The sequence below is a fragment of the Fundulus heteroclitus genome, chromosome 24, assembly GCF_011125445.2.
Source record: "Fundulus heteroclitus isolate FHET01 chromosome 24, MU-UCD_Fhet_4.1, whole genome shotgun sequence".
NCBI lineage: Eukaryota > Metazoa > Chordata > Actinopteri > Cyprinodontiformes > Fundulidae > Fundulus > Fundulus heteroclitus.
In genome coordinates, this window is record NC_046384.1 from 24,202,481 (window position 1) to 24,223,783 (window position 21,303).

General features: G+C 40.9%; 1 protein-coding gene across 3 annotated transcripts in view; it reads right to left on the reverse strand.

The window, feature by feature from the left end:
* LOC105931048 (nck-associated protein 5) overlaps nucleotides 1–21,303 on the reverse strand; it is a 178,808-nt gene that overhangs the window by 99,606 nt on the left and 57,899 nt on the right. For all 3 annotated transcript variants that reach the window (XM_036128107.1, XM_036128111.1, XM_036128112.1), the window contains one exon: nucleotides 18,889–18,962. In XM_036128107.1, coding sequence (XP_035984000.1) covers nucleotides 18,889–18,962 — 74 coding nt within the window. The remainder of the gene's footprint in view (nucleotides 1–18,888; nucleotides 18,963–21,303) is intronic.

Sequence of the window (21,303 nt, forward strand, 5' to 3'; positions counted from 1 at the left end):
AAATACAGTGTCAGATAGGTGAGGGGGGTTTCAGATGCTGTTAAATGATCTGACAGGCACCTTGTCTGAAGCATTTTTTTTAAACGGGATGCTGCAAAAACAGAGCTTTGGCCTAAGCATCACACTACAAAAAGAATGCACTGACAAGGGAACAGATAGAGACAACCGAGGAAGAGGTCGAGATCAAGGGAGCGAAGGCCAGAAAGGAAAGACAGAAGTGCTTGGGTCTGCCTGGGCCGAGTAGCTCCAGCCCATCTGCCGCAATCACAATCAGTCTCAGCTGAATGGCTGTGACAAACTGCAGCCTGGAGCCCGCGGTTTCAACCAGGCAGGACGCCTACATGAGCCCAGGGACATGAGGAGAGGGGGATGAAGAGGCAAGTGAGGAAAGGAAGGGGAGAGGGGGGGGTGGCATCTATTGTCTGCTCCCCAATAGGACCAGTGGAAGAGGGGGCCAGCCACCGGACGGGTGAAAGGGGAATTAAAAGGGTCTCGGTGACAGGAGTGCTCGGTTAAAAAGCGAGAATGAAAGGATGGGGCTGACTTAGAGCCCCACATTCACTGTCACTAATGTCCTAAATGAACAATAACATTAACCATGAGAGAAGCAAAGAGCAAGGAGGAAAATTCTTGGGGAAGGAAAGGTGTACCAGCTTTTACACCCGTCAAAAAACATTGGCACGTCTTGTCATGTTTGCTATCAGATGAAGCCATTTGTCATAATAAAACTCAAAGATTCATGATCCCCGATTATTGTGCATGGGACCAAAGATGTCATGTAATTGTGTTAATCACACGCACAGCTGGTTTTGTGAAGGGAAATCTGAATATGGAGCGAGCATGATTTGATTTCCAGAGCAGGTGGTCACCATTTAGACACCATTGTCCCATCGGCATAAAAAAGACAAATAGAAAACTGAGTCAGCACTAACATATACAAATGCACCATAATGAAGAAATATTGAAGGTGGTCTTCCGCTCTAATTCGATCAAAAACGAGCGGAGAGTTGTTGAGAAATGGCTCTGGTCTGCAGAGCAACAAAGGGACTTCCGTGGTTCCATCCAGGGTTGGGATTTGGAGATTGAATGTGGGTTTACGACTAAATGAAAAAAGTAATGGATGGTTTTGTGCATGTAAGAGCAACTAAATCCTTTGCATTAAGTGACTGTGCGTTGGTGTGCGGGTTGTGGGTATGTTTAGTCAACAACGAATTGCCGCAACAATACGAGTCCATGCCGATTCTGAAACGTCTATGATGTGCGTGCTGAATGATATGCTGAGCTCATTAAGGCACCGCTTATTCCTTTGCCAGGGGTGTTGGTGACAGATTCCACTGTTTGGAAACACACGGCCGCCCACACAGCCAGCCTGGCTCCACCACTGTCACACACACACGAACCAAGGCTAGCATTCCACATGGAGGAGGTGCGAGGAAGGAGACAGGACGGTGCTGGGACAGCGGCCGGAGGGCCGATGGGTCAATATGAACTCATAATGTGGTAGAGGGTGGTCTGAGGTAGCGGGACGTTGGCCACGAGGAGTGTGTGTGATCGTACGATGGCAGGAATCATGTGAGTGTCAGCACTGTTGAAGCAATGGTGGCAAGCAGACAGGCACAGGGATGCTAACAGCCTTTTCAAGACGCAATCTTCCAGAGTTCTCAGTTGTTTTATTGGTTTGTTAAAGTGTAGATGCAAAGGTTGCCTACAAATAAAGAAAGAAAGAAAGAAAGAAAGAAAGAAAGAAAGAAAGAAAGAAAGAAAGAAAGAAAGAAAGAAAGAAAGAAAGAAAGAAAGAAAGAAAGAAGCACAAAAAGCAAGAGCATCTACATGCCCCTCACCTTGTGCCTAATAGATCTTATCATGTTAATAATTCAGGGCTCCTTTCAGCATGCTGACTTATTACTGTGGTATACAAATCAATGTGCCAACGTTTTATGCAATTCAATATTTTATTATTTTTGCAAAAATGAGACTTGGGAAATGCTTATCGTGAATTGTCCAAAACCAGTTAACTGAGTTACATATTAGTCAGGAGCTAGTCAGTTATGTCCTATGTTGACATTATGGCCCTCCAAAACTAAGCATCAATCGAGTGTTTATGCTTAGTTTCCAAGCAGTTAGACATTCTTATAATCTTCTATATCTAGTTTGCTTGGAAACCAAAGATGAAGATGTAAGAAGAGGTTTAAAACTTTCGCACAACATCCTGCTGGCTTTGAGCTTCAGCCACCAGACGTCTTTTGCTTGATGGCATTCTTCTCCTGCAGCTTGATCGCTGATGGGTAACCAGAGGCATCCAAGGGTAAAACGTATCAGTCGAGCTCATTACCCAACCCCCACTCCCCAGTTGATGTCTGCGACGAGGTGTGTGTTCCCAGAAATTCATCAATCAGGAGGAGAGAAGGAGAAAAAGGAAAAACTTTGTCTTTGTTTGGCACCCCAACGAGGATTGTGACATACTCTCAGAAGTTAACCTGTGGTTTCAATCCATCCAGGAGATATTGAGCTGTCAAGCACGGAGACATTTTTGGGGTAGAGGATAATGGGTGGGAGTTCTGTCTATATCAAGACAAGCAAAGGAAATGCCTAACTTTGGAGAGGCGGCATGTTTGTTTACTCAACAAGAGTCTGCCCGGACAAACTGCAAACATCCAGACAGATGCAAATTATAAGATATCTGCAGGAGCCCCTCCAGGGACCGCCACATGGATTCGGAGTTTCTGTGTCAGTAAACTTCTTTTGTGGCAAGATAAAATGTGCAGTAAAAGGAAAATTATAATGCTCCCCGGTCATGTTTCATTAAGCAGGGTGTTAGGAGCGGAATGATGCAGAGGATGACGGCGGCCCAGTGAGACTTCGTCTTCCTCCGCGTGGATCTCAGGAAGTGCCTCGAATTATTAACGGATTGAAGCAGATGGATTAACACTAATACATTTAATCTTTAATTAAACTCAAAGAAGTCTTTGGATTCTTAATTCCTGCTGTAGATATATATCTGGTGGTCAATGCGTTCCATGCTAGTTTGCAACCTCTACTTCCTGTTTATTACAACCATGTATAACATCTCCTGATAAAATTATGCTTTGCGTATGCTGGTTTATTCACTTCAAACCACTAGTCGGAAATATTCCTAATTAATATTTTCTTTTTTTGTGACATTTTAAACGATAGCTTAAAAGTTGCATGACAATTGGATGGAAACATGGATAGTGAGTATGTGCTTCACTTCCCTGTCAGTGACAGTGCTTTCCATCAGAGACTTCTTCTGTCGTGTTTTTTTAGCATCGGACCGAAGCGCAAACAAGAGCTCGGGAATTACATGTTGAATGTAGAAAAAATGGTTTTAACAAATAAAACAAAGTTTACAATAAAGGTGGAGAAACAGGAACTAGGAACACGGCAAGGATGACCAGAACAGGGTAGATAGACGGAGGGCCTAACAATGAGTGCGACAGAACTGGCTGAACTTATAGGGGAGGAAACGGAAGGAAGAGCAGGTAGAGCAAATGCACACTGGTGAACTGAGTACAGTCAATGAGGCTCAAGGAGAGGGAGGACAATGAGCTAGCCGGGGCTGGAGGATAACAGAATATAACTGGGAACATGAGAATGGCCAGACACGAGGAAAAAACCTAGCTAAACTAAAAAAGAGCAGGCAGGAAATAAAGATCTAACAGAACTACTGAAATCATAAAAGAACAAAAGATGATTTAAACAAGTACCAAATCTAATAGAAACAAGAATGCATTATTAATATAAGTACTGGACAGAAACTAAAGTTATAACAGAAACAAGGATCTAAGGAGAAACAAACAAACCAGGGAGCTACACAAAGTAATCAAACCCCTGGGGATTCTGACATCTTCAGAGCCACCACAATTAATAGGCCGATGATCCAAAGCACACTAACAAGTCAATCTGAATGGCTCAAAGAAAATAAATTACCGTTTTGGAGTGGCCTAGTCAAAGCAAGACTCAAATTTGATTTAGATGCTTAATTTTTAAACAGGCTGTTCATGCTCTAAAACCCTTCAAAGTGGCTAAATTTCAATGGAGGAGTTCTGCAAAGAGAAGTGGGCCAAGCTCCTTTAAAACAATGCAAAAGATGAAATGTCAGTTACTATGAAAGTTTGATGCCTGTCGCTGATGCCTATATGAAAATACATTTTCACATAGAGCCAAATGTTTTTAGGTTGCTATAAATACAAAGTCAAGTGCTTCTATGTTTTTTATTTACTACACTGTACCTCTGTTGATCAAACCGCCCCTCTGTACCTTTTCACAGCAATTCTTTGTCCATTTTATGCATGTTCACCCTTTTCCTGTTTCCACTCAGAGCTTGGGGGGGCTGGTATACTTTCCGATAAGCCCTGAGTTGAGAGGGGAGGCTGAATAGCGAGGATGCAGCCACTGTGACTTCCAGAAGCCAAAACTACGCAACATCTATCAACAACAAAACCACACGCAGTGGATTACCCTGCTTATCACAAAGTGAGGATGTTTTTGCTGGTCCCCTTTTAGCCAAAATAGCTGCTTCTGCTTTCATGAGTACAATAGGCCTCCAAAAACCACCAAGCAAAGGAGGCTTTCATGAAATCTTTTCAAAGGAACTTAAGTTAATAAAGTGTTAAGGCAAACCTGCATTGAACCAGACAAGCTGTCTGAAATCAGATAAACACTCTGCTTTTCTCCATCAGTGTGTAATTAAAGCACAATTTTTTTTTCCCACAACACATCAAACACACAGCTGATAACTCATTTTAAGGAAACCTAACAACTGTAATTACAGCAGGGATTAAACAAGAGCCCACTGGAAAAAAGAAAGAGCTCTTAAATACAGCTAATTTCTTCCAGGAATGCAGACAATGCACTATTGAGTCCTAAATCCGACAAAAACATGTCACAAGTTGTTTAAAACACAACAAATATAAATTGTAAAGCGTTTTTCACTGCCACGCTGCAAATGTCTCACACAAACTGGTTCACAACTTCATGTTTCACATACGTCTTGGTTCAACATATTTGCCTTTTAGGTTACCTATCTCATCATATCAAATACAAATCAAGTGTAATTTTCTATAAATTACCCATGATGCATAGAATAGTATATTAAAAAGTAAAAACACTAGAAAGAGATCAAAACATTCATTAAATTAGTTATAAATCAGATTCTATAGCACTGATTTGTCATCTTTCCCAAAGAAACTAACTCTAGCTTAATGCTCCTGTAATTGGCTATGTCTTCTAACAGGAAAAGAAGCCACTGATGAAGCTCCTGTAGTCATTAAATCTGCATACTTCCCTTGGTTTCTTTTTGTTTCACGTACTCCCAGGTCAGTGTTTGTTCCATATCTCTTTCCTGGACTATGCCATTAAAAGTACTTTGGCTCCCATTGACCTTTATACACTAGGATAATATACAAAAGTAAATAGGAACGAAAGTACTTTCAATGGCACAGTCCAGGAAGTACTTTCAATGGGAGCAAAAGTACTTCCTGCACTGGTTCAGTGCTTCTATGCTCAGCTATATCTCCTACCTGGATGAAGCCACTGGTAAAGCTACTGCAAGTATTAACTTTATGTACTTCCTTTATGAATTTTTTTGTTTAGAAAGTACATCCCTATCAGTGCTTGTCCCATGTCGCTGTCCAGGACTGTGACATTAAGCGCTTTTACCCCCATTGACTATGTGAAAAAACTTTTTTCTTTTTCATAGGAGTTAGGGAGTTTGTTCAGGAGTTACGGAGTTCGTCAGGAGTTAGGAAGTTTGTCCTGCGATTGGCAGGTTGCTGGTATGATCCCGCTCCGACTGTCTCAGTCACGTCCTTGGGCAAGACACTTAACCTGAATGGCCTGCCGGTGGTGGTCAGAGGGCCTGGTGGTGCCGATGTATGGCAGGCTCGCCTCTGTCAGTCTGCTCCAGGGCAGCTGTGGCTACTAACATAGCTCACCACCGTCAGGGTCTGAATGTGTGTGAATGGGTGAATGACTGACAGCAGTGTAAAGCGCTTTGGGGTCATTGGACTAGTTAAAGTGATGTACAAGTACAAGTCATTTACTATTTACCATAGAAAGTACTACTGGTTCATTGCTTCTGTGTTTGGCTATGTCCCTTACCCGGACAAACCCATTTATGAAGCTACTACTCCCATCGGCTCAGGCAGAGAGGCATGATTCCTGACTCAAGAGAACATGTCTCCACTGCTCAAGAGTCCAACAGCAACGTTTTTACACCCCTTTATACAATGTGTTACATTGCACTTTATCACTTACGGCTTGGGTGTAGCTACTTGGCCATAAAAACCCATTCTGTGAAACCCTACGCATTGCTCCAGAGCTTCTCTGAAGGCCATGACAAATCTGGAGATCTGGAGATGTTGACTATGCATAAAGTTGGTGACCTTTGTATTATGATTGTCCCCCGGATTCTACATCCTCCATGTTTACTCCATTCCATTTATGTAAGTGCACGTCCGACCGATGGAGAAACTACGTTGTTATGTTAATTAATGAGAACGGTTTCACATTCTCTGTGACTACCCCGAACGTCACCATCAGCGGAGGATGTGGAATTACAAGGTTAGGATCGGCTGACCCTGCTTTGGGATTTAACGTGGTTTACCACTGGATTGATTTGTCGTGGTTACCTATCAATTTCACTTTGTTATAATACCACTAACAGTTGAATGTCGACACCTGGATTCAATGATTTAGCGTGAAGGGTGAATACATTTGGCAATATGGTGTAGTCACATGTGTCAATGGTGGTTTTCACATATAACTGGTAGTAAAGTATAGACCTTTTCTTTTAGGAACACAAATTCATCTCTACGTTAAATATTGAAGGTCTACACAACACAGGGTTTCCCCCACTGTATCATAAGCCTTTGCTTTACTTGCCCCCCACCATGCTTCGCGTCGTTTATTTATTTAAAATGCCTCAATGTTTGAGAGCATAAAATGGTCAGCAAAGTTCCCGTGTGGTCTGGGAAAAATCCTCCCGTTCAACATACGCTAACGCACTAGCTTTTATTAGCTTGATGCGCACTACAGTACCCTTCCGTAATGTGCCCCTTCTTCGAGCTGCATCACGCAACACTCCCACACACACCACATTTTCCTCGGTTCCATGTGCACCTCCGGCAACCCACCAAGACAATTACTACCAGGATTATCCAGTTTTCTGGGCGAAACCCTGCAATAGAATAAATTTGATCGTATTTATCAATCCAAATTGTAGCCCAATATCAGCATAGGTATCCATGCATAGAAAATATGTTGAAATGTTGCTTCAGCTGGCAAATCATTAACTGGCATTTAATTTATTAGGTTCAAGAAAAACAAACATGGTCAAATAATTCTTAAATAAGAGCCTAGTGACGTCATGTCATGTCACAATATCTAAAACTGGTTTGGCAAACAATATTTGTTTTGAATGATACATGTCTCTTATTTGGCTGAGAAAAGAGACAAATTTATTTTGAAACATAATCAGAAAGATAGTAACAAAAAACAACAGGACAGGTCAGCTTTCTTGTTTATTGCTGTTTTTTTGGTGTTACTTGTCCTGCTTTTTGAGTTCATTTGATACATCTGTATTAAAAAAAACAGCGATTTCACCAGCAGCTTTATTTGATGGAGAGCTATTCCAAGCATTTAGACAACTCAGCATAGTTATTACTAATTAACAGATTTAAAGTTGTGTGTTGTTTCAAGTTTGTAAGTGAATATTTTACAAAATACAAAATCTTTAGAAAATAAGCCTACATGGGGTTTATGGTAATCAGTGTGTGTTGGGAAGAGGCACCAGCATGCACTGGAATGTTACCATTGCCTATGAAAATGACCTTGAGGGAGCATCAGTAAAAGGCTTCATTAAACCGTTCGATTAACCTCTACCTCTCACGAGCGCCATAAAAACCAAAGCAGGCACTCTGACCGCACCCAGACGCCGCGCATGAATCAGGAGCTAAAGGCTTTGGCATTTACAGAACCGCTGAAGTGGAGTGGATGAGTAAAGAGATAGGAAATGAATCCTCAGCAAGAACCCAGCTAACTACTGCTGCTTTAAAACCAGTGACTTTATGCTACTGATTCAACACACACAGTAGATGCTGTTAATTAGAGGAAGCACACTTTGAAGGGAAGCTTTTTGGAGATAATTATTTCCAAATTTAGCTCCCACAGGCTTTAATCAAGCTTTTCATTAGGAAAACCAAAATACCCACTGAAATTCCTCCAGTGCTTGAAAGCTCCAATGACTTCATTTAACTGCTCCTTTAAGATATTTTGGAGTCTGGACTCCGGGACCGTAAAGTGACCTCTAATAGATGGATTAAACTCAGTCATTCACTTCAGAGGGCACACAAGCACACTTTGAGAGTGTATTAGATCTCTGAGCTTAGTGCGATCAAATTATTGCATTAAACTAGTCAACTTATCCAATTAAAGTTGTAAAACGCATGGCTCTCACCGAAGCGAGACAGATGATCCTTGAGGGGGATGTTGAAAGTGGCTGAACCCTGTCCACCCCTTCATCAGCGGAACCAGCCTTGTTGCCTATTTCAGCCGAGGATTACGGACCTTTTTTTTTACTCAGAAAGTCTTCTTTGAGCCCAGCTAGAGTGCTGCTTACACTGTTTGGTGTTTAGTCACATTGTCTGCTCAAACACAAATGTATTATTTAGATTTTATATAGTAGACTTAAATAAAGTACTGCAAAAGTGTGGAAGAAAAATATCACGATGATATCAAAATATCAACTTTCATAAATGGGGGTGGGATTCCTTAGCAAGGAAAAGGAAACTGGTCTGAGTTTATGAATGGATGGAGCTAAATAGAGAACAATTCAGGCAAGAAGGTTAATCAGAACAGACTAAGCAAACATTCCAATCGATCTGTGCACAATTTTGTGGGACAATTAAAAGAAAAAGATATTTCCATCAATTTCGATTTGGTACTATTTTGTGTTTTTCATGAAAAATCCCCATTAAATAGACAACACTTTATAGTTGTACTTTTGCAATAAACTCCTTGCCTCACAGTAACATCAATATAATCTGGATAATGGTAATAAGTGTTGATTAGAACAATTATGGCCTGAAAACCTCCGGATTAACGGATTAAACATTCTTTTAGAATTTGGGTCACAAAGTGGCACTAGCTCTTGTTCCACAATCTCCTATTTCCCCTATAACAGGACAAATGGGCGAAAATACTGAGCTGTTATTGCACTAAACAAGTCTATTTTCATTTCTACCCACAGGCAAACTCGCTTGACGGATCTAAGCTCATTTTTCCATCTATGCAGTCTTTGAAAGAGCTATAAATATGACAAATAGATTATTGATCAGCAGATGCCGTCTCTTCTGCCCCTTCTGTTTGGGCTGCAGCTGGTTGCTCCATGCACCTTCTTCAATTCCCTGCTGTATTTCCAGCTGAGCCCCCAAACCCTTCAGTCTGCCACCTCCTTTTTCCTCCTTTCTGTTCTGCAAGGTGTAGAAAAGGTCAGAGAAAAACGCCATCTGCTCAAGCAGGCCAAAAAAAGGGCAGGTGAGACCTGTTTTGAACTGCAAAGCCCCAAACCAGCAAGACTTATGTCTCCGACCCATTTAAAACAAGTTGAAAATGATGATTCGTTCAAAAAACAAAAAAACAAAAAACAGCTCAGAACAGTGACAAATCAACAGTGGGAAAGAAGAGAAAAAATATCCAATCTGCATTGTTTTAATCCGCAAGGAAGATTACACAGTCACGGTGCCTTGACACAGCAGATTGCCAGAAAGAGGTCATGCAGGCTCATCCCTGCCCGTCATGGTTTTTAGCAATGTTGGCGCATCCATATGTTCATCTCGAGCATGTCTGTCACTCAGTCTCTAATAAATGCAATGCATCAAACCCTTGCATGACAGTGTCTGACCAGGAATTCAAGGCCAAACCTGATGAAATCCCGTGAAAGGATAGTTCATCATATAGTAATTAACAAGACTGTGGAGCAAACAAATGATGAATACCCAGAAAGCCTGGCTCAGCGTTTCTGTATGGTTCATCTGATGTTGCCAAATTTGGATGTGCGCCATCTGATGTTGACACTTTGCTGCGGCGCTTTTGTTTCCGTCTGACAAGGACGTGGTCACGTTGAATGGAGCAGGCGGGAGAGCCCTGGTTGTGTCCCACTGGGGTTTTGTGCTCCATCGAGCAGGGATGCAAAGATACCCTCTGAACGGGGGTCTTTAGGACAGTAAATAAGCCGCAGATGTTCTTGACGCATAAGTAAAATCAGTGCTAGAATAAGGGGTGTTCGGAGGAGAAAATATACAAGGGAAAACACAAAATTATTGGTGTTGACAAAGTCTGTCCTTTTATTGTACTCTAATGTCAGGGTTCTCAAACATTTCTTGGCCAGTGATCCTTAAATTCCTAATGCTGATAGTATTTTAAAAAACAGCTTTTTGTATTGGTGAATACATTGTGAATTATGTGTGTTTTTAAATATACATAAAAATACACCTAATATTAGAGATTTGGTTGAGATTAGGTCCTCATTTTCGATAAAGCCAAACTTGATGTAACTGTTGTCATACTTTGAAATTTTAGCTGATTTGGCTTTTACCTTACTTAATGAAGGGGACGGAGTTAAATATTTGTCCATTGTGCTACTTAGCTCAACCCTGACGCATCCTCAGAAGTGCCTCCTCAGGCCCGACAACATGCATTTCATGGACCCCCGACCTGTTGTTCATGGACCCCAGTTTAAGAAACGCAGCGAAAACAGCAAATTTTCCAAGAAATCTAGATTTTCTTTGCTTAAACCAGCATCTGAAATAAAGCCGTCTCCATAATTTCTTGATGGAATACGTAATTTTTGAAGCCCCATAGGCGCATGAAGATAACAGCCAGAAAAGGAACAAACTACTAAATCTCTCCCAGTAGTATAGAATTATTCTAGTTCTAATGTTAAGAAAACCAATGTACCCTAAATAGAGAAACAACACTCCAATTTCCTCAGAAGGTCTATATTTCCTGTAGATATAGAGGTACTTGAAATACCACAAACAGGAACCAACTCCACAATGTCTACTAGAAATATTTATTTACACAAGTTCTAAAGTTGTGTTTGAAATTCCAGAAGAAGGAACCAAAATTAGACTATCTCCTGGAAATCTGGATTTTATTTAGATAGTCCAGAAAAAAGAATCAATTGCTAGAACTGAATTTTTACTGAAAATCTGAGGTTGCATGGACAAAATGGCAGAAAAACCAAGCCATCTGTAATGTCTTTTGTAAATATACATTGCCTTTAGATCTATGGTTGCTTAAACTTACGTATCACAAAAAGGAACATCTTCAATTTCTTCAATTAATTTAGAAATATTCAAGATCTGAAGCTACTTGGATCAAACATACAGGGAAAGGAAAAAAGAAACATTTCCTATTTGAAGTCTTTGAGAAAAATTTGAGCTCTAAAGTTGTGAAGGCAAAACTGCAGATAAAGAAAATCTAGATTTTGTTTGAATCTGAAGTTCCAAAACAGTACCATAAAAACAAACCAATCTATTTTTCATGGATCTATAGTTGCATAAAGTCATAATCAACCAATTGGTGTTGTCTACTAGTGTGAAAGTGCCCAATAATAAGGCACAATGAGTGACATGAATGCCCTAGGTCAAAGGGTCATGGCAAAAGGATGCAGGGAACTGGAGGAATGGGAGGGCTTCTCTTTCACGTCCTGACGGATTCATTGGGCCCATATTCTGGGGGGGCGGAGAGAGACATCTACAGTGTCGGAAAATGCTGCCTAATAAGGGGAAGAGGTATTCTTTATCACGCAGTGTTTTGTTTTTGCTGAACAAAGGCCTGTGTGAAGTCATTCATCAGTGTCACCCTGTCTGAATCAAACAACTCCAGAGAAGAAATGGGAACAAACCTTTTGTGGTGGTATGTTTTTTTTGTTTTGTTTTTTTTTACTAAGCATCAAAGACTTATATTTTTCAAAGCAATAGGAACGGGTTTGTTTACAAACCTCAGTGTGATTACATCTCAGCTGTGAAAAATCTCTTTGCAAGGGTATCTGTCACTTCACTTTGAAATACAAAGGAAGTTCTGTAAATATCACTTCCCTTTAGACAAACCAGCTTAGTCATGATCCTGAAGTGTCACTTTCCTCCACTATGTTGGCCCCTGGTGTCTGAAACTAAGTATGCTGAAAGTTGTGAAAGACTTTACTTTAGTCTAACGAAGGACATTGTCAGAAGTCAAGTCCTTGGGCTGTGTAAAAGAATATACCTGATCAAAACCCTGTTACCGTATTTTTCAGATAATAAGTCACACCTTTTTCATAGTTTGGCTGATCCTGCGACTTATAGTGAGGGGCGACTTGTATATAAATTTTAAATGGTAATTCATACTGATCAACATGAACCAAGGAGTAAACATTACCATCTATAGCCACAAACCAACACTCTAGGCTTGTGAAAACCATATCCTGCTGCTGCACCACTTAAGAATTAATTGAAACATTACCTTTCAGACAACAAATCAGAAATACAGAATCAGAAATACTTTAATAATCCCAGAGGGAAATTATTTAACAAAGACAGAACACGTTTGTATGTTGTTTCACTCTTTTAGTATAGATTCACGTAGCGGAACGTCACGTAGTGCAGCTCGAAGGGAGAGCTCAGACCGCGACAGAACACCATTAATGGGCTGTAAGTGAAGCTAACAACAGCTAGCGCTAGCTTACAGGTCCGTTGTCCGGGCAGTTAACTTCGCTGATGCACGTGAGTTTTATGTTGCTCTCAAACATCCGTGTTGTACTGTTAGCTTAGCACGTAGCACCATTATGCTCACGGTCTAATTTCAGCGTGAGTTTGATCACTTTCAGTGTAATGGGCTGTTGCTGAAATGCGCTGACAAGAACCTTGCTGGTTGGAGTTGCTAATTTACCCCATCCATCCTCCCAGGTATGTTCCATATTATTTAGCCGATTGTGGATGCAGCTGTGTAATTTAATAAGTTGGCTTAGCAGATGAAATGGCAGTTTTTAGTCTTGGTTTGTGTGAAATAAATGTCAAAATAAATGTGTGTAGTCCGGTATGAGTTATAGTCCGGTTGTGCGACTTATAGTGGGATAAATACGGTTTATTAGAGAGAAGAAAAACTTGAAAGGAATGCTCAGACATGGAACTCCAAATCTCCTAACTGCACTATCTTCCCCACAACCTTATGTGGGCTACCAGTGACACTGGACATAAGAAAGCCCAACAAGAACAGTTGTGACAGAGTTCCATGAAGGTAAGGATCCTCAATCGAAGCATCCATGATTCTACAATTGTAAATCTGGCTTTTGTTTTTAATTTGAATAAACATTACATTAGGGTCCCACAAGACTGACAGTAACTAGATCAAACTTTCTAAATTAAATCTCATTATTTCTATAGGATGCTGTACATACCAGTAATGAATTATTGACATTTTAACCAGAAATCCTGTCAATCGATTGTTCCAATTACCCAAGAAAACTTGGCCATAAATTTTCTTATTCAGATTTTCAAAACTGATTTACTTATTTAGTCCAATTCACTTCTGAAGACCAGTCTGTTGAATTTGGTCCAATTGAAATTGTTTCTAAGTCACTCTAATGACACAAACTTATTAAGGATTATTTTCCTGCTACCTTGTCTTCCCCTGCCGCAAGAATAGTGTGTCTCAACAGCTCCTACTCAGTCCTGAGTTTTTTTCTGTTTTTAAATAGATTTTTTTTTATGTTTTGTGAGTTTCTGTTTTTTCTGTCTTCCTTTTCACATTGTTAAGATGACTTTAATGGAGAACATTGTTTTTTGTGTGTTTTTAAGGACCTATGTATGAATACTGCATGTGTGGCCACTACCCAATAAAACAAAAGGTCAGCTTTTGGTAGCTCTGCGTTGCTGCATCCTACCATGTTACCCAATATTTCCCGCGTGTTGAGGAGGAAGAAACAGCCGGCAACAGGCGTCATAACTGGGAGGGAGAGTACAGACATATCATCATGTTCATCATTATAGGAAATATTAGAACCCTTCCCAAAAAACTGTATGACCTGACAGTGCTTACCTGGCATCAATGGGCTTATTGAGAGAGAGGCTTGGTTTTCTTGACTGAGACATAGCTAGCTGCGCTAACTCTGGACATAAATATGGATGGTTTAGATCTGCTCTGAGCCGACACAACAAAGGAGAGCAGTAAGAAATTTTGGGCCTGGCTGTGTTTGTGAATTATTCATGGTGCAACTCTGGAATGAGGACATCAAGCTGCTAGCTGTTAGCATGAGAGCATATTATCTAATGCGGGAGTTTACACGTTATCACAACAGTGTATGTTCCTCCCTCTAATGGTTCTGCAGCCTGAAATTATCCATACTTTAACCAATAGTGGTCAAACATAGCCTCCCCGGGGCCCTTTTCTGATCTCTGGATTATAATATTGTCTTCCTGTCCTCCACTCTCCCCACCTTCACTCCAGTAGGCCGCCTGCCACACCAGAGACAAAAAAACACTGGACTTATTGCATGCCAACACCAAGGAGAGCCTGTGGGAATCAGATCACAACCTAGTTCATCTCCAGCCTGTGTGTAAACCCTTGTACACAGATAACCAGCTGTGACACACGCAGTGAATAGATGATCAGATGAAAATGAAGAAGCTCTGAGGGACTGTTTAAATTTTTCTTCAGCTGAAAAAAAACTGTAGTAATAACTTTTGGATCAATAGTGCAGCGTTCAAAAGTTAGCACAAAGTTTCAGTTGCTTCAGCTAGGAACCACTGATCAGGCCCAAAATCTGGGTGTAGTGATGGACTAAGACTTGAACCTCCAAAAGCATCTAAAGAAATTTTAGAAGTTGGCCTTCTATCACCTGAAGAGCATTTTCAGGATTAAAAGATTAATATCTCAGCAGGATCTGGAAAGATTACTCCATGCGTTTACTTTTGTCGACTCAATTACTGCAAAGTTGTCTTCACTGGTCTACCAAAAAAGTTGATTAGACAGCTACAGCTGATCCAGAATGCTGATTTCCGTGTCCTCACTTAAGTCCCATTTACACTACCCTTGTTAAACCGATCCATGCCGAGCTCGGTCCGAGCTTGGATGAGTTAACCAAGCCGAGCTTGGTTCTGACGACCGTTTACACATCACGCAATCTCGATCATTTGGTTTCCTCACCTCCTAGTGACGATCTGCGGTACTACTGCTCTCTAGGATTGAAGGAGGAAATCAAGCAAATAAAAATGGCGGCGCCCGTAACATTCAGGAAGTTATGTTTGGACATATTTCATTGTTTGCTGAGAGTCAGGCGAAGACGGCAACTCTTGGTGAATTTACTTGACCGAGTCGGCTTTTGGGAAGTGGATAAGACAAACAAACCTCTAATAAGGATTTACAGACGCAGGTAACAATGACAGACGCTGAGGTTCATCACACTGCTAAGCAGAATCATCACTGGAAATCGTGTGTCACGGTAGGGAAGCTAGAATTTTTATGAATGTCTGAAATGTCAGCTGACTGTAAGGAGATTACGCGGTCTGCTCATCCGCTCTTTGTTATTAGAAAACCGGGCCAGGGAAAAACTGGGCCGAGCCCACACATGGAACTGGTCTCCATTTAGCGCAGTCTGGTTGAGTCTGGCTTGGTTCAGTTCAATTTGCGTTTCATTTACACTTGATAGTGATCTCGGTTACCGAGCTCGGACTGGTCTTGGCACGGTTAAAAAGGGGTGGGGTAAATGGGGTATATGACTAAGAAAGTAAAGTACATCACCCCAGTTCTAAAGTCCTTACACTGGCTCCCTGTGTCTCAGAGAATAGACTTTCGCTTTGTCTCTGTAATGTTTTCTTTTTCTGTCCATCTATCACTTTGAATCATCTTGTTACTAAAACGTGCTTTATAAATGAACTTGCCTTGCCCTTGCCTTGCATTATATGGGAAGAGCTCTGTGTTCCCTATGGGGAGAACACTGACAGCATTACAGGCTGCATTACAAACTGCATTAACTTATGTGTGGACAACAATGTGCTCTTCATGAAGATCCAGGGCTTGTTGTTCTTCAACACCAAGCTCTGGATGAGCCCTGAAATAAAGGCTCTCTGTCAGGAAAAGAAGGGTCTTTACATCAACAAACGGGGCAGCTGACATTTGTGTAGAATGAGCTTATAAGTAATATGAGTGATGGCAAAAAAAAAAAAAAAAAAAAAAAAACTATAGAAAGAAGGTAGATGACCTGCTACGGCATAACAACATTTGCAAGGTTTGGAAAGGAAATTTAATGTCACAAACTTACTACTCTTTGACCTTTAACTACTACCTGCTTTTCTACCCCAAACTTCACACCTCTAAACTCTGATCACCCACGCACTCTGCTTCAGAGGACTCCATCCTACAACCCTGCTCCCCCACAACCAGCCTGTCCCTTTCAACACTTTAACTGAGGAACAAGCTGGGAAAGATCTAGGTGTGAAAAGGCTACAGGTCCAGATGTCATCACCTCCTGAGGTGCTGCTCAGATCAACGGTGTGGCATCATGAGATACATGTTCAACATGAGCCAGAACCTGGGGAAAGGTTCTGGCTGGTACAAAGCCGCGGAAGACTTTCTGGCTGGTACCATTGACAAAGACCACACGTTCAAAGGAAGTTGACAATCCGCTCCCAAATAGCGTTTCTTTCTACTGTCACTAGGATCCAGTGAGGCGCAGAGCTTGAAAAGCTGCACCTATATTAATAGAATTTGGGATTACATTACATTAAAAAAGCGCTATTACCTATAGGCTTCTGCGTTTAAGTGGGCTAAAAGCGAAGCAGAAAGTAATCATTCCATTCGCTCCAACCATAATAAAATGTGGTCGGAGAACAACTACAAACTCAACCTTTGGCATGCGTAATTACGCACTAGCGCACCCTGCGCAATAGATGAGATACAATATCTGATCAGGGTGGAGACCGAGGTGACAAACCTGTCGCTGTGAAGTGATGAAAAGGTTACTATTAAGAAACTGTAACAGTCTAGAAGTGCATGGAGTTGAAAAGAGGAGGGGGGGGGGGGATCAGCGGCTGGATCATATGTAAAGATCAAGTGCTTCAGCTGAAGGGAAGATGTCGGACCATCGAGATGCTTGATGAAATTCAGCCACCGTCACAAATGATTGGCCTGTATCCTTTTAATAATGATTAAACCTGCCATCTGTGGGCAATGCTAATCCAAGTTCAACCTTTGGGACACAAAATAATGACAAAAAATGGGCGCAAATATTTGCAACTATTATGAACCACACTGCGTGTTAATTAACCAAATTCGCCTCCACTTTTAGCAGAATTTCTCCACTTTGGCCTGAAATGGCCACGCTGGCTATTCATCAAATTCTAAGAGTAAGGTGATAAAAAAAACACAGATCTGCCAAAACAGAAATGAAATGGAAAAAGAAAATGCAAAAAGAGGATTTCTCTTTTAACCAAACATATTTTTCTCTAAAGAAATTTCAAAGACAACTTAATGGTTTAACCTATTGCCTTTATTTATTTATTTTTGTTCACTTCTTTTTACCATCTACCCTGACTGATTTGGGTATGTTTTATGGGGAAAAATGTTAACTAACACTGTTGTAATTGTTTTTGATTGCAATATCCTTGATCGATAAAAGACAGCTTCTTGTTGTTCAAAGCAACAGCATGCAAGATTGTGTCGTCTATGCCTAAACAGACTTGAATAAGAAAGAGAAAATACATCAATTAATTGTTCCGAACAAGGTTTGTAAGTTTTATGGCACAAAACTCCAAGATCTGACTTTTTCCATCATGCATTGGTACATGTCTGTTGTCTGTGGTGAATCATTGGGTTTCTAGCACAGTAAACATTGACATAAATTTGCCCTAGAGGTGGTAATTATTAATTTCAGACGTGCTAGGGCATTTGCAACTTAGATGGAGTTCATTTGCTGCCTTCTGCTGAGTGATCAATTGATTGATCCTACATGTTATTAAAAAGGCTCACGTTACCTAATAAAGGTAACATTTTACACTTTTCAAAGTTCATATTAATGTGAATCTTTGGGTCTTCCTGCAATGTTTTTGTTTTCCCGGTTAGGGTTGGACAGGCAGTTTAATTGCTTGGTACAAGGTCATGGTTTTAAGACCATTTGGTCTAACAGTGCCGCTATAGGTCAGTTCATGCAGAGTCATTTGGGTCATTCTAAGTAGCTATTAGGTCACTCTGACTGTCACAAAGGCGGGTCCAGAAAAGCAGGGCAGCAATGACTTGAGGGTCATTCCTTTACACATTGCTTCCTTTTTCAAGGGGCTGTCCTGGCCTGGTAAATGGCATGGTCAGTGGTCACTCATCCCCCCAAGCCACCTACCCTGAGACCTATATCCCCTTCTGTCCAGCCCCCAGTCCCTCTCTGCTCACTCAGGGGGAAAATTACTTTGAGCTGAGGGAATACAGCTCCATTGAAATGGAGAGAGGTTTGTACAAAAGAGGGTGAAGTTTAAAAATTTGTCTCTTTCTTCCATGCTTCATTGGAAGAGCTGGGATGATAGGAGCATGGAGGGGGACAAGGTCATTAGATTGGCATCTCCATAAGCTCTTCATCCCCATTGTCTGGGCAAATCTGCTCCAAAACGACCTCCATGAGAAATGTCCCCGGTCAACCGCGGAGTGGGCCCTAGAATTTCCCCCTTTGTCTACCACTTTCACTGGGCTTCCAACACAAAGCACATTTCTCAAGCAGAGCTACAAAGCTTGTCTGGCCCTCACAACCAAGTGACATTGTTCCACTGCCTTTGGTTAGGAATGGATTGCAAGCAGCTGTGGACATCCTCAAGCCATAAAACATCTGTCCTAAAACAAACTTACCTTCGGACATTTCGCCGCTCCTCCTCAAGCTGTTTCAGAAGCTCGTCAATGCATTTGTTGGCGTCCATGTACTCCTGTCAAGAAGACATGACAAAGGTTTATGTGCAATAGTAACTTTTCCTTAAAAATGTGGCTTGCATCTTATTAAATCATGCTTCTAATGGGAGACATAAACATTTTCTGGAAAAAGGGTGACAATCAGTTTAGTGTTCCTTACTTAGGGAGTAAATCCAGAAGCACCTTTTTGTAACTTCCAACAGCAGCCCCAGAAGCGAGTCCAGCTGTGTAATGTCATTTGGGAATAGACTACACTCACAAAATGTGCGCTACTGAGTTACAGGAATGATCTACGACTGAGCGGAAAATAGGAAAAACAGATGTTAGGATTTCTTGGCTTTGGCCTAATGATTTGCCTTTTTGTGGTAGAGCTCTATAAAACAGACGGTTGGGCTGTTAATATAAGGAAAAAGGCCACCATACTTCAAACATCTGGGTTTTCACACATTCAGTCAGTTGTGACTTGACGCTGTCTCAGCAGCACAGTCCAGGTTTAGGACTAATTAATTAGATATTTGCTTGACGTATCCCATGGGTAAGTGGTTATCTCAGTGGGACAGATTCTCTCCATTGATTTCTGGTCACGAGAAAGAGGGGATTCCTATGTTTAAAAAAAATTGCAGCATGGTAGAAAAAAAAACTCATAAAGCCTTCATTTTTCATTTATTACAACTTCTGCACCTGAGATATTTTGTTTTGCTCTGAAAGTCAGGTCCCTAATTAGTGTCTGACAAAAATAACTACCTGAAAAGTCATCCTTTGTGAACAGAAACAACAGAAAAAAGAAGAATCACACAGTGCCTGCACACATTGAGTTTTCCTGCTGTCATACACCATATGCACCAGGGTACATAAGCTTTTGGTTTTTATGGAAATGAGATGATTGTTATGACACTTTATGTCACAACAGTCTTTTCTTGGGAAATACGAAGACTGGATTTAAAGCAACAATAAAGCAAACATCTGATTTTTTTTACTCCCACTTTGTTGTGGTATGAATATATTTTACATGCATTTTACCCCCTTGTTTATTTTAAAACACCCCCCACCCACCCACCCCATTATGGTTTTGACTAGCGTCACATTACATTTTAATATTAACATAGAAAATTATTGTGTTGATCTTCATGTATTTAAGGGTTACTGCCCATAAAATCTCCAGCCGCTCTATAAAGTATAATGTTTTCTTGGAAAAATTACAAGCAAGGAGAAGAAATGGATTCCAAATACATCAATAAAAAAGAGAAGACGAATTTGACTTTAGCCAATAGTAGTTAATTTTTTTTTTATTTCTAAGTTACATTTTTCTTGTCTTGTATTGTATGGCGGGCGCAAGAAGAAATTATAAAGCAGTTAAGCTTAAAAAGGTTTAGCCTGTCATTGCATCTAACCTGATACAAATATTAAATGCATCACTCTCTTCCGGTATTTTTCCCCAGACTTTAAAAAACAGCAGTTATTAAACCACTGATTAAAAAAGAGCAATCTGGACAAATCACATCGGCAGAATTACAGGCCAATATCCAACCTGCCGTTTATCAGTAAAAGCTGTGTTTGATCTGTTAAATAGCTTCCTTACAATGACCAACCGCTTTTGTTTTCCAATGGCGTTTCCGTGCTCACCACAGTACTGAGACCACCCTTGTGAAAGTGTTCATTGACATCCACATAAATACAGTCTGTGGAAGAACCACCGTGCTGGTTCTGTTGGGCCTCGGTGCAGCATATGACACTATTGACCATGATATATTATTAAAGCGACATGAGAGCTGGGTCAGATTCTCTGGTACAGCACTCAATTGGTTCAAATCCTACCTAAAGAACAGGAATTTCTTTGTGTCAATGGGTAACTTCTCATCAGAGTGGACAAAAGTCACATGTGGGGTACACCAAGGTTCAATCCAAGGACCCCTTCTATTCAACATCTTTATGCTCCCACTAGCTCAGGTTACAACAGGAAACACGATTATTTACCATAACTACCCTGATGATACACAGCTCTACATTACAATGTCACCAGATGACTGTGATCCAATCCATGCACTGAACGGATGCTTAGAACAAATCAACGCATGGATGTGCCAAAACTTTCTCCAGCTGCACAGAAACAAAACTGAAGTTATTATCTTTGGACCTAAAGAGGAACAAACTAAAGTCATCACGCAGCTTCAGTTATTACAGCTACAAGTTTGTGATCAGGCCTGAAATCTGGGTATAATGATGGACTCAGACCTGATCCTTCAAGGACATATGAAGACAGTTACAAAGTCAGCCTTCTATCACCTGAAGAACATTTCCAGGATAAAAGGACTGATGTCCCAACGAGATCTAAAGAAACTCATCCATGCATTCATCTTT